Source organism: Plecotus auritus (genome assembly GCF_963455305.1).
Source record: "Plecotus auritus genome assembly, chromosome: 3".
Lineage (NCBI taxonomy): Eukaryota > Metazoa > Chordata > Mammalia > Chiroptera > Vespertilionidae > Plecotus > Plecotus auritus.
Genome location: NC_137772.1, coordinates 34,478,696 through 34,491,444, shown reverse-complemented (window position 1 = coordinate 34,491,444; position 12,749 = coordinate 34,478,696). Strand labels below are relative to the sequence as shown.

Sequence of the window (12,749 nt, the reverse complement as noted above, 5' to 3'; positions counted from 1 at the left end):
CTTCTTCCCTAGATTCAGGCATTCATTTGTTTATTAATATAAGCATGAACTCATGGATTCTTTGCTGCAAATTTACATTAACAAAAGAAAATTCACCTTAACCAGGTAACGAAAGTTATGGGACCAATGGACAGCATGTGTCTTCTGATATGACACAGCGGGAAGAACATGCCATCCCCTCTGTGTTTTTCCTGCCAAAAATCTTATTGTAAGGACACATCATAGAAGATCTTAAAAAAAAATGGCAAAGGGACTATTCTAAATTGTAGGAACTAAAGAAATAGGACAACTAAATGCACTGGGTGACCCTGGAAAGTCCCCTCAGTCAGGGAAAATAGCTATCAAGGATATATTTAGAAATATTAATGACATTTGTGTATGGACTATGATTTAGATAACAGCATTTATTAACATTAATATTTTCTGATTTTCATAACTTTTGTGCCAGAGAATATCCTTGTTCTAAATACTAAAATATTTAGCGGTAAAGGGACAGGGTATCTCTGACTCACCTTTAAATGATGCAGAAGAAATACAGGAAAGAGAGAGAGAGAGGGAGAGGGAAGGGGATAGAGGGGGAGGAGTATAAATAATTGGTAATTTGGATAAACGATAGAGTATTAAGAGTATTAATTTCCTAGGGTTGCTATAATAAAGTACTACAAAAGGAATGGCTTAAAACAACAGAAATTTGTTGTCTCACAATTCTGGAATTCAAAATCCGAAATCAAGGTGCCAGCAGGGCCTCGCTCCCTCTGAAACCTCTATGGAGGGCCCTTCTTTGTCTCTTCCATCTCCTGGAGGCCCCGAGCATTTCTTGGTTTGTGGCAGCATCACTCCTATTTGCCCATCTTTCCTCTGTGTCTGTAAAATTATATAATGGAGGCTTGTATCAGTGGAATGAAGCCAAAGAACATGTATGCATAACCCATAAACACAGTCAGCAAGTGTGGTGATGGCCAGAGGGACGGGAGTGAGGTTGGGTAGAGGTGGGCAAGGGGGAGGTGTGGGGACAGCTGTAATAGTGTCACAATAAAAAAAGTAACATTTTTTGAAAACTTCTAAAAATGACTGAAATGTACAAATAACACTTTTTAAAAAGGTATTTATGAATATCAGGTCTTAGAAAAGAAAAAACAATATTTTAGAACACAGGACACCAGTTATATTGGTTATTTCAGCATGGCATCATGTTAACTTAGCTAATTATATATACAACTAGAGGCCCAGTGCATGAAAATTCATGCACTGGAAGGGGGGTCCCTCAGCCCGGCTTGCCCCCTCTCACAGTCTGGGGGCCCTCAGGGGCAGGAGGCAACCCAGTGATCAGGGGAAGGTGATGCCCCCATCACACCTCTGCTGCTGCCACTGCCAGCAGTACAAGCCTTGGCCAGCCCTGGTTACCTGAGCCCTGGGCAGCCCTGGGCAGCTGGGCCAGCTGCCATCGAGGCTTGCTTGTGCCTCGGGCCAGCCCTGGGCGGCTGGGGGTCTGAGGGGACTGGGGGACTCCGGAGGGAGGCGTGTGGAGCAGCTGGACCCGACTGAGGCAGGCCCAGCTGTGCTGCGCACCTGCCTCCCCAGTGGGGCTGAGGGAACTGGGTGCCACCATCTTGTGGCTGTGGGTGCCACCATCTTTTGCGAGGGCGTGACGGCCAATTAGCATATTCCCTCTTTATTGGATAGGATGATCCTGTTTCCAAATAAGGTCACATTCATAGGTACTAGAGGTTAGGGCTTCAACATTTCTTTTGGGGGATGCAGTTCAGCCTATCCACAGGTATACAGGAATTTTTATACTACTCTTACAACTTTGAGTAAACCTGAAATTGCATCAAATTTAAAAAAGTTACCAAAAAGTATTAGCATATAAAAAGAATTTGCTTATTAAAATGCCTTTAGGTACCTTTCATGAAAATTTAATTATTAGTGTGTTAGAAATTATTACTAAATCAAACAATTGATAAGTATATTCACTGACACTAAATTGTTACATAAAGTAAAAGAATATTTATTTGTTCTTATGTCACCTAATAGGCAGTAAATAAGATTCATATTTGGGAAGAATGATATATTTGAATTCCATTTTCAGTACTCTGCAGTGGTTGGCAAACTGCAGCTCGCGAGGTGCATGCGGCTCGGGAGCTGCAGTTTGCGGATCACTGTTCTAGGACATAGGACGAATTGGAAGTTAGGCGGCCTCCCAGTTTGAATAATTAAAGAGGAAATGTGTTTAGGGCTCCCAGTAGGAACTAAATAGTCCCCAGTTACAGAAAACATTTGAGAAGTTTCTGTTGATTTTGCATATATAACATTGATTACTTTCATTTCCCGGATGAAAACCAATCACTGTGTAATTAATTGATTTTCCTGAAGCCATACTGAATAACTTGCCTCAGCGTCTGTATTGTACAAAGATAATATTTTTTTGTTGAGCTGTTCTTACTAATGCTACTTTAACTTAATTTGGAATTTCTTGTTTTATTTAGACAAAGGATAATCACTACTGTCAGTGTAAGGAATTTGACCTCTGGTGATTAAGTGTAGGAAAGTAAAACCAAGAAGGTATTTCACACGCACACACACACACACCCTTATGTCTTCCATCTATTCTCTCAGTATCCTTTTTTACACACCCAATTCCTAATATGTTTTTATAAAGGATAGCATTCAGTAACTTTAAAATATTACTTAAGATTTAGTAACTTAATATAGTGATTGCTAAAGTTATTGTTCCATAAAATAAGTGCAGGTTTGGATATTCTTTGTCCTATATTTGAAAATTTAGTCTAAAATCCTCAACTCGCCCTGTTTCTCATGCCTTGAAATAAGACAACTGTGTACACAATCAAATGTGCAAACCAGCACATGAGGAAATTAAAGTTACTGTTTACTGTGGGCATCCTCATTCTGAGCCGTGTATCCAAGGAGACAATATAATTAACATGCACACCTATTCTGGAACTCTTTCTCAGGCTTTTATAATTATAGCTGAAAAATCATATAGTGGACACTTAAGTATGGAATAAAATTTGAAATTTGAAAAAGAACATTTAAAAAAGATATTTAAGAATATCATGTATTGGAAGAGAAAAATAGTATTTTAGGACATGTTTCAAATTCTCAAACTAAAAATGGACATTGTCAAGAGTGATCTTTTTATTGAATTGAATTATTTGTGAGCTCTCACTTTACAAAGTTGAGAAAATCCATTTTAGGTTCCTGATTGGTTCAAAGTGTGTGTGTGTGTTTAAGTACTAACACAATACTTTATAAATGCTACTAATTCCCACCCTGGAGCCATTTCCCTTTCTGTATTTAGATATGAGACAATTCTGATGATATTAAGAAAAGTCTGACATTTCTAGGAAACATCCTGCTTTGAAAGTCATCAGCATCTTATTTCCAATGGAATCCGTTAACAACTATAATTGCACATTAACTTCTAAGTTAGTCTAAGAATAATAATCAACTATGAGTCTTATCAATGGTGTTGTTTTTTTAAAATAGATATACAATTTCAGGATTCTAATTGAAGAAATACAGCTTCTCCGGGGATCCTTTAGGATCTATGTTGTTATTGCACATGGCCAGCCTGCCTATGGACATCTATTAATACCAGATGGTCTGGGTGGTGGGGGCAGAGCACTAGGACCAGGGCCTGTTGGGCACTCTAGCCCACAAAGCAAACAAGAAGAGAGGGAGGGAAGGAAGGAAGAAGGGAGGGAGAGAGGAAGGGAGGGAAGGAGGGAGGCTAACTTTCATAAATGTCATTGTGGAGCTAAAAAATAATTTTCCTTCACTTTCTAAGTTCTTCTATCTAATAATCAAATTAACAGAGACATATTCACAGGAGAAGATATCCAAAGTTTATTATCCACATTCAGGAGTGCCATAAGAATAGAGACCCAAAGAAGTATTGGGCAGCTGAGGTTTATATGTTATTCTAAAGCCCAGTAAAAGGGTGGTTGTTGTTTGGGACTTCAAAGGGCAGGAAGGCAATTCATAGGGAGACAGAAGGCAAATGTTTGATAAATAAATGTTTGCTGAGCCATCTTTATCAATAGGATGCAGAGAGAACTTGGAAAAAAATGGTTTTTGATAGGTTCTTCTCTGCCTGTCATACACAAGTTTCTATGAAACTGTAGTTATTTGTGAGGCTGTCTTTCTTCCTGGAGCAGGTCCTCTATCTACATTTGTTGCATCAGTTGCAGGGGATGTGAAAGGTTTTTCCTGAGTCCTTTGTTCCTTTATAACCATCTTAAAAACAATATACCCAAAGGCAAACTTTGGGGTGGCAATCTCTGCTTCCCTTCATCATCCATATGGAAAGATTGAAGGCAAGAAGCATATGTATGCATATAGTGACTTTGTAATATTATCTATACCCCCTTGAAAGGAAAGGTCAGAAAACTTAGTTTAAAAAATGATTATGAAAATTATTTTTCTTTGCTTCAATTTTTAATAATTAGTTTAATTCAGTGTTTGGCTCCTTATTTTCCATTTATTTCAATAAATCTTTGTTAGTACCTCGTGTGTGCCAGGCAGTGTAATGAGTGTTGGGAATATAAAGAGGAATAAGACGTGATCTGGGATTAGGAAAGTCCAACTTCTGTGCAGGGAATTATACCTGGTAATTTAGCAGCACAGCCCAGTGAATGATTAATGGGGTGAAATTTCAATGAATGAGTCCAGAAAAAATATTCAGAACCATGTTTCACTTTCAGACTTTCTCTGAAAGAGCCTCATTACTTCTGAAAGAATAGACACGTTCCTCCAACTGTCCCACCTCTCTTAAGTAGCTCTCCTAGTTATTTTTGTTGTGATTGATAATAAATGGCTCTTAATTAGATTCACCGTTGCTTTGTGCCCAGATGTTTGGCATAGATAAGAGTCTATCTGAAATGTGTTTGCATTGGGAAAAAGAATAACTTGATTATCTCCCACCTGCTAGTATTGAAATTGGTAACAATACCCTATTGGTTTATGCCTTAATTGATTCTTTAATAATTGATACTTGGGTACCTATGTAAAATCTTATTCTCATGGTTGGGGACTAAAGACATGGAATTATTAGCAAAGTCTACTTCAGAACAGTGCCTCAAGTAATTCTTTTTCAAACTCTGAATAACAAAATTGTAATCAAATGCACTAAGAAAATAACCTGAAGTCTTTGGGGTCTTAAAATTGCTTGCTTTCCTTATGTAAATGAAAATCTGAAATAAATAACTTGATCCATTCATATAAAGGGGTATCTTTTTATGGGTATAGAATGTGTAATGTAATAAACTCAAAATGGTGAGGTAAGCAGCTTAGCTTATCTGGCTGGAAAATATTAAGATATGGGACATTATACCACTTTTGCCTACTTTTTTGTTTGTTTATAATATATTTAGAGCAGTCTTTTGGAAAACCTAAGGTTTAGGATATTTATACATACACACATGCACGCACACAAACACACACAAGGCAAACCTCCACATTTTAATATATTAAATTATGAATGTGACATTTTATGTAAAGTTATGAATTTAGATATTATATGAACTATATGAACTATATTTATATTGCAATACAGATGCCTATTCATTAAAAAGAATAAGGGGACACTTGCATTTGTTTGGCTTCAGTTTAACAGCATGTTATAGGTAGGTATATGGGAAATCTTGGACACTGGGAACATGTTCATGTCATGCCCTTGGAGAAAATATGTAAACCATGCCTGATCAATTGTATGGAGCTCATTAAACAATGTAAAGCAATGATGACAATTTATGTGACCAGGTTTTTTAGAGAAAAAGCACATTGATCATTGTATTTAAGCTGATATGGCAAAGGGTGGACAGATGTGCTCAGATATGTTTGATGGAGGGCCCTTTGAAGCTAAAGGATTTGTAAGAACCTTATATAATATATTCCATTTATTAATATTTACAGATTATGCTTTTTCTTAGAAAAGTTTCTGGAAAAACAAAAACTTTATGAAAACATCATGGTGTGAGAACACCTCTTAGATGAGTTTCTGTGGAGAGCAAGGAGCATAAAGATTTTATAGAATAGTTTGGGGAAGATCAAAGGTCACACAAGAGTTTTTCATTTGGATTCTGAAGACATAGGATTTTGAGAAACAAGACAGGCTGTGTAGGGGTAGCCAGCACACTGGCCTGAGTGGTTCATTAGCCATGGATTGGATTTTTTGAGTTTAGCAAGAGGGATGGGGAAAAGTAGTTGGGACTCAGGTCTCTCAATGGTCAGTTGAACATTTTTAGACTGTCAAAGTTTCTCAAAAATATTTAATGTGTTTGTCATAAAAATAATTTCAGTGTTCTATATGATTGTATCTGATGTAAACTATTGTGTATCTGTTTTCTGACAAAGATAGAGATGAAAGGATTGACCTGCCTTCTATGTTAACAGTGTACATACGTTATATTTGTTCTTTTCACGTACAGGCTGGAGCCAATGTCCTTCTCCAGGATGTTAATGGAAATATACCATTGGATTATGCTGTAGAAGGGACAGAATCAAGCTCTGTTCTATTGACCTATCTGGATGAAAAGGGTAGGCTGAGCTTTGAACAACTGTAGAGAGATAGACAAAGAGATAGGTTGGTGGCATTATAAGTGTACTTATTTTTGGGTTCTTCCTACATGATTTCCTATTGATGTGATTTCCCTAGATTGCGTAAAATGAATTATGTTTCTACACTGTATTTCACTTTCCTACTGCAATACATTGTTGGTTTAGTCAATGCAGTTTTGCAAGCCAGCAAAATTCTACAGGCCAACAATGAAGGGACATTTTAACAAGCATTTAAAATCCATAATTAGAGGGACTGGGCTTGTCATTATAATCTATTCTCCACTGGGAGGAGAAAGGAAGTGAACCAGCACAACTGAATTTTGAGTTAATGAGAGTGAGGTCATGTGAAGTGTATTCTCTTAGGAGCCATGGTCCTCTTAAGAATTATTACTGTGGGTAAGTGAGGGCATAAGTCAAGGGCAGTTTGCACAGGCATCTCAACATCCACTCTTGGTGACACTTGGAAACAGAAACGTTGTCAGAAGAATGCCCATGATCATGGTGCTGGCCTGGAAAGATGCGGCCAAGGGCCCAGATGTATTCAATGGCAAAGAACAGTTCATTGCATGTACCCAGAGTATAATTTCATAAGTAAGTTCAACATTGGCAAAGTGAGAGGTGTTTGAAATCTTGAGCCTGATATGGTATTAAAATAAAGAAATATGTCCCCTCTTTTATTTTTTCCCCTCTGATGTTTAGGAATAAATAAAAACAATTAAATTATAATTCCTTCCAATAGCATATTTTGTCAGAGAAAAGGTTTAAAAATTTTAAGAGCCTCATCGTGCTTGCTACTCTATTCTTGCCTCTAAGAAAAGCCCGCACATCTGCCTCTTTGTTTCCTGTGCTCTTTGTCTCCTCCAGATTGCTTGTATCAAAGGGTTTATTCTGAGGATGGCTTAGAATAATAATAATCATTAGGACTTAGCAGCCATGAGTTCTTAATAAAATAGTCCCATTAATTCTGAGAGCAAGGTAAGAACAGTTATTTTCATTAGAGTGAATGTGAACCTAGCTGTGCTGTTGAAGGTCACTGAGTCATGGCCTGGGTGACAGAGCAGCATGTGTAGGCACTGTGGTATAGTCAGTCCTTCATACTACGTCTTCCTCAGTCTTTGTATCTACCTGCTCCCACCTGAGGAAAACCCTGAGTTCTTCCCATCTTGCTGTGATTTTGAGACTAATTACCTCTAAATGGAATCAGCTGAAAGTTATGAGCATTCCATATTGGGAAGCTTTATTATTTGCACATCTGCAGAGTTTGACCTGTGGTCACATGATTCCGAATTGACATGAACCTGACTATCTTTTATTTAGCTGTGCCAGTTCTAAATGATATTTTCCTGCTCTTCTTACTGTTCTGAATTTTTAACAGCCATCATGATAATTGTTTCTCTCTGGGAACTAAAGTTAACTATCTTTATTTACCAAAGAATTAACATCCTGTATAATAAAGAGCTAATATCCTAATTAGACCGAACAGCCAAATGACCTTCTGGATGACCGTCCAGTTAACCTTCCAGATGAAGCCAGGGCTGTGAGGGCCAAGGCGGCAACTGGGGCTGCGAGGGCCGAGCACCTTGCACGATTTTCATGCATCGGGCCTCTAGTTACTTATAAATCTCTTCAACTCATTAAAGGATTTTGTTTCATAAAAGTTTTAGTATTTGCAAAAGCAGTATTATCTATTCTATAGAAATAAAAAGAAGTGTATTCCTTTGAGAGGTTACTTTAAAAAGTGATTAAGAAAAAAAAAAATGAAGGTCCTGACTCTGAATGGTCCAGAGAAAATCTGTCACGGTGATGGCTGTCACAGTTAGTTTGTAAATACATGTTTGCTGGAACAAATTCAATGTAATGTATCTTAAATTTTAAACTCTGTTTTCCATTTGTCACCACTGTGGCTCTGGCCTCTGCCTTCCCATCCATCTGCCCCCTCTCACCTCATTCACAATCTGGTTCCATTTCTGACAGTGTCCCGCCTACTTATCATATCGGCTGCCACAGTTCCTGTAAATACCATCTAATGTGATGTGTTCTCCCCTTGTTGGCGCCCTTTTAGAAATATCTGCTGTGACAGCATGGGCCGGTGTCCCTAGAAATTTCTGATATTATGAGATGAGATTTTTATTGTTATTTAGCGCCCAGTGTTTCAGCACTGCATTCTTATAACCAGGCACCTGCAATCCTTGAATTTTCAACCTGCGTCAAACAGTTTCAAACCAGAGTACTTATCATGCTGTCACACCAGGTCACATGTGGCAGGAGGCAGTCCAGGTTGTGAGCAAGTTGATTACATGGAAAATCACTGGTCACAAGTTCTAATTGTACTGTCACCACTGACATACACTGTACCTGGGGACAGCAATTAACCTCTGCTCACCGCCTGAGCTATCCAGGCTGGAAAGTGAGGCAGCCAGGGAGGGCTGATTGAGCATGTGATGCATATTAGATCTCCAGTGCAAGGCAGACCAGCTGGTGTTCAAGGAAATCAATCGATTATAAAATGAGCCAGCACATGGAGAAAGCAATGCAGGAAGAGCTCAAGGTGGTCCAGGACAGATAGATGCTCACCATGGGGGAGGAGCACATATATCTATGTGTATATGTATACATAGATATATATTCAAGTCCCAGAAAAAGAAAAACCTTTGCTCACCATACAGTATATCATTGCACTCTGCCCTTTCTCCTTCATTTCAAATCGATCTTTTTAAAAAGTAGCTCACCTTTATTCTCCTGAGTTCCTAATCTCTACTTAGCCCACAGTCCCTACCAATCCACTGGGAAGGTCCCTGCCACCATGTGTCACCCTTTTTGGTTCTCTATCCAGTGGTCACTTTTCTGTTCTCTAGTACCTCGTCTCTCTGTGACAGTTGATGACCTTGATCACACTGTGTTATGAAAACTCTTTCACCTGCAATGACCTTTCCATAGTTTCCCCTTCTCTTCCAGCTTCTACTTAGTTTTCTGCGGATGTGCCACGTGTACATCCGGACACCAAAATGTGGGTAGTTCCCAGGGCTTTGTCTTCTTTTGTCTCTCCAAACTACCCTGGCTTATCTTGCCCTCTTCCTTGTGTTGTTCCCACCTGCCTGTTCCCAAGAATGTTCCTATAGCTTAGATATCTTTCAAGACCTGCAGGCTTGTATGCACAGATTTCAGTCTCTTGACTTGGATATCAGAAAATTTGAAGTAACTTGTCTATCGCACATGGAACTTACCCTTTCATACACTCTATATATGTTATATTTTATCATAACAGCCAGGAACCCAAGTATCTGAACATCACTTTTCATCTTCTAAATCCCTCACATCTAATTGTCACCAAATTTGACAGAGTCTGTTTCCTTGACATCAGACCTCTAATATGCCCATATCTCTCACTAATTTTGCTATTAGTATCTTAGTGAAAACTCTGGACTTTCTTCTTTGTTTTTATTTTATTATTATTTTTGTTAATCCTTACCTGAGGATATTTTTTTTCCTGTTGATTTTTAGAGAGAGTGGAAGGGGGTGTGTGTGAGAGAGAAACATTGATGTGAGAGAGACACATCGATTGGTTGCCTCCCACATGCACCCTGACCAGGGCCAGGGATCAAACCTGAAAACCAAGTACATGCCCTTGACCAGGAATTGAACTTGAGAACATTTGGTGTGAGGGCCTGTGCTCTAACCACTGAGAAAAACCAGCCAGGGCAGTCTTTCTATTTTGGAACAGTCTTGGAAACTGGTCATCTCTAGCCATTCCTGTTTATTCATCAGAGGATTCTCAAATTAATCAGTCCATAAATAAACCTGTCTATTTATTCTGCTTAATAAAGTTCATTCAAAATACTGTCCTTAAACCAACCTCTTCAGAATCACCCAGAGTCAGGGTGACAGTGCATCCCTTTTGCCTAGGACAGTCCTACATTGTGCCTGTAGTCAGGGTTGAGGGAAGGGGTTGGGTAGAGGGTTACCGGCCCTTTTGGCTTGAACATATTTATTTATCTTTGTTAGAACCAACTTTCTTTGCCTGCTCAACCCTTTTGCTTCCTACAAGTCTTGCCTCTCTTAGGAAGCTTACTATGGAGACAAAAACTGCTGTTAGATGTACTTCTAGGAGCTTATTGGAGAATATTGTGCTAAAATCATGAGATGGATCATTTCAGAGTCAGCATAATGGTAAAATTATCTGTAATAGCACCATAGAATACCCCCAATACATAATGGATAATTGAGTAAATAAAAAGTTGAATTGTCAAAAAGACAATATTACCTGATAAGGGACAGTTAATGAAAGTAAAGATAGGGTTCAGATGGACTTGATGTGTTAATGTAGTTTCAGTTTTGTAGACAGGCCTCTGACCTCACTGCATGGGATGAAGCTTCTGAGAACTAACATTACATAGATATTATCAAATGTATTCAAGTGATAGTAATCAGTATCACATGTACATACTATTAATTAAACTACAGACTTTATTCAAATTCTTTCCATTTTTCCAAAAACCTATTTTTTAAATCTATTCCAAGATAGACTGCTTTTAGCAGCAAGTATTTTGGCCAGAAAAATCATAAGGAGTAAAAACTGTATCTTTATACTTTCTTGTAATTTAATTTAGGTACTTCAAAATACTTTGGGCAGTGTGTGTTGATTTATACTAAAGCCAATATCCATTGTGAACCTGCCATATGTAAGGCATCATATCTTGATTTTGGGATATAATAAGGGAAATTATTCAACACCACACTCTAGCTGGAAATAGAATGCTTGCTAGAGAAATAATTATAGCACTTTGAGAATTCAAAGTGAAGAGGGGCTTCAAAGACGAACACGTTGGATGAATATAAGATGAAACAATTTTCACTCCAGCATCTGAGAAGCAACTCTACATTCTGTTTGAAAGGCTCTTTTCCCCCTAGGAGTGGATCTGACCTCCCTGCGCCAGATGAAGCTTCAGAGACCCATGAGTATGTTAACCGACGTCAAACACTTCTTATCATGTGGAGGGAATGTTAATGAGAAAAATGATGAAGGAGTAACACTGGTAAGTTAATATACTTGACTCAGAAATATTGCTTAAATGGAGAATGTAAGTTTATTTTTAAGACATAGAAATTACTATAATTAAATAATGTATTTTTGATTACAAAAGTAATATACATTCATTGTAGACATTTTAGACAGCATATAAATATCCAGAGGAAATTGCATGCCCTAACTGGTTTGGCTCAGTGGATAGAGCGTCGGCCTGCAGACTGAAGGGTCCTAGGTTTGATTCTGGTCAAGGGCATGTACCTTGGTTGCGGGCACATCCCCAGTAGGGAGTGTGCAGGAGGCAGCTGATCGATGTTTCTCTCTCATCGATGTTTCTAATTCTCTATCCCTCTTCTTCTCCCTTTCCCTTCCTCTCTGTAAAAAATTAATAAAATATATTAAAAAAGAAAATGCAAATCACTTATGCCACCACCCAGAGAAAACTGATGTGTGTGTGTGTGTGTGTGTGTGTGTGTATAGATAGATAGATAGATAGATAGATAGATATAGATATATAGAAGATTTTTTTGGTATTTATTTGTCAATGTGATTTTAGAGATGGAACTTACAGGATAATGTTTTTATTTTAATTTTAAGCAAAACAAATGATGGCTTAGTCTGGTGAATAAATTTCTAAATTCAAGGAAACATTGTTTTTTATTGATATAAGGCATAGCTGCAGTAAGTTAAAAACAGAACAATTAAATTTGGGTTAATGTTTATATAAGCATAAGTTCATTGATCAAAATATGAACATTTGGCCCTATTGACCCATAACATTTACCTGGAGTAGGCATGCAGGGGTTAAAATTAATTATGACGGAAATACATTCATTGAAGCTCAGAAAAAATAAGAAAGTAAACTAGACAGCGGAAAAGAGTATGAAGCTCTGAAACATGGGACACACAGAAGGGGTTGGAGCCAATGATTTTCTACCATGGAAAAAAGTATGGTGTGAGGTTGAACACGGGGGATTTCAGGTTGAACACTGGTAAGTGCAATGACCCTGAGGCAGGACAAGGTGTGGTGTGATTGAAACACAACAAGGTGGTAAGTTTGGCTTAGCAGAGTGAAGCAGAGAAGAGAAGTAACTGGGGTCAGATCACACATATTGTGGGCCCATGTAAAGACAGTGGCAGTTACTCT

General features: G+C 38.2%; 1 protein-coding gene across 1 annotated transcript in view; it reads left to right on the top strand.

The window, feature by feature from the left end:
* Positions 1–12,749, top strand: part of MYO16 (myosin XVI) — a 435,293-nt gene that overhangs the window by 63,808 nt on the left and 358,736 nt on the right. Inside the window, exons 5-6 of the mRNA XM_080660342.1 lie at positions 6,450–6,558; positions 11,488–11,612. Coding sequence (XP_080516468.1) covers positions 6,450–6,558; positions 11,488–11,612 — 234 coding nt within the window. The remainder of the gene's footprint in view (positions 1–6,449; positions 6,559–11,487; positions 11,613–12,749) is intronic.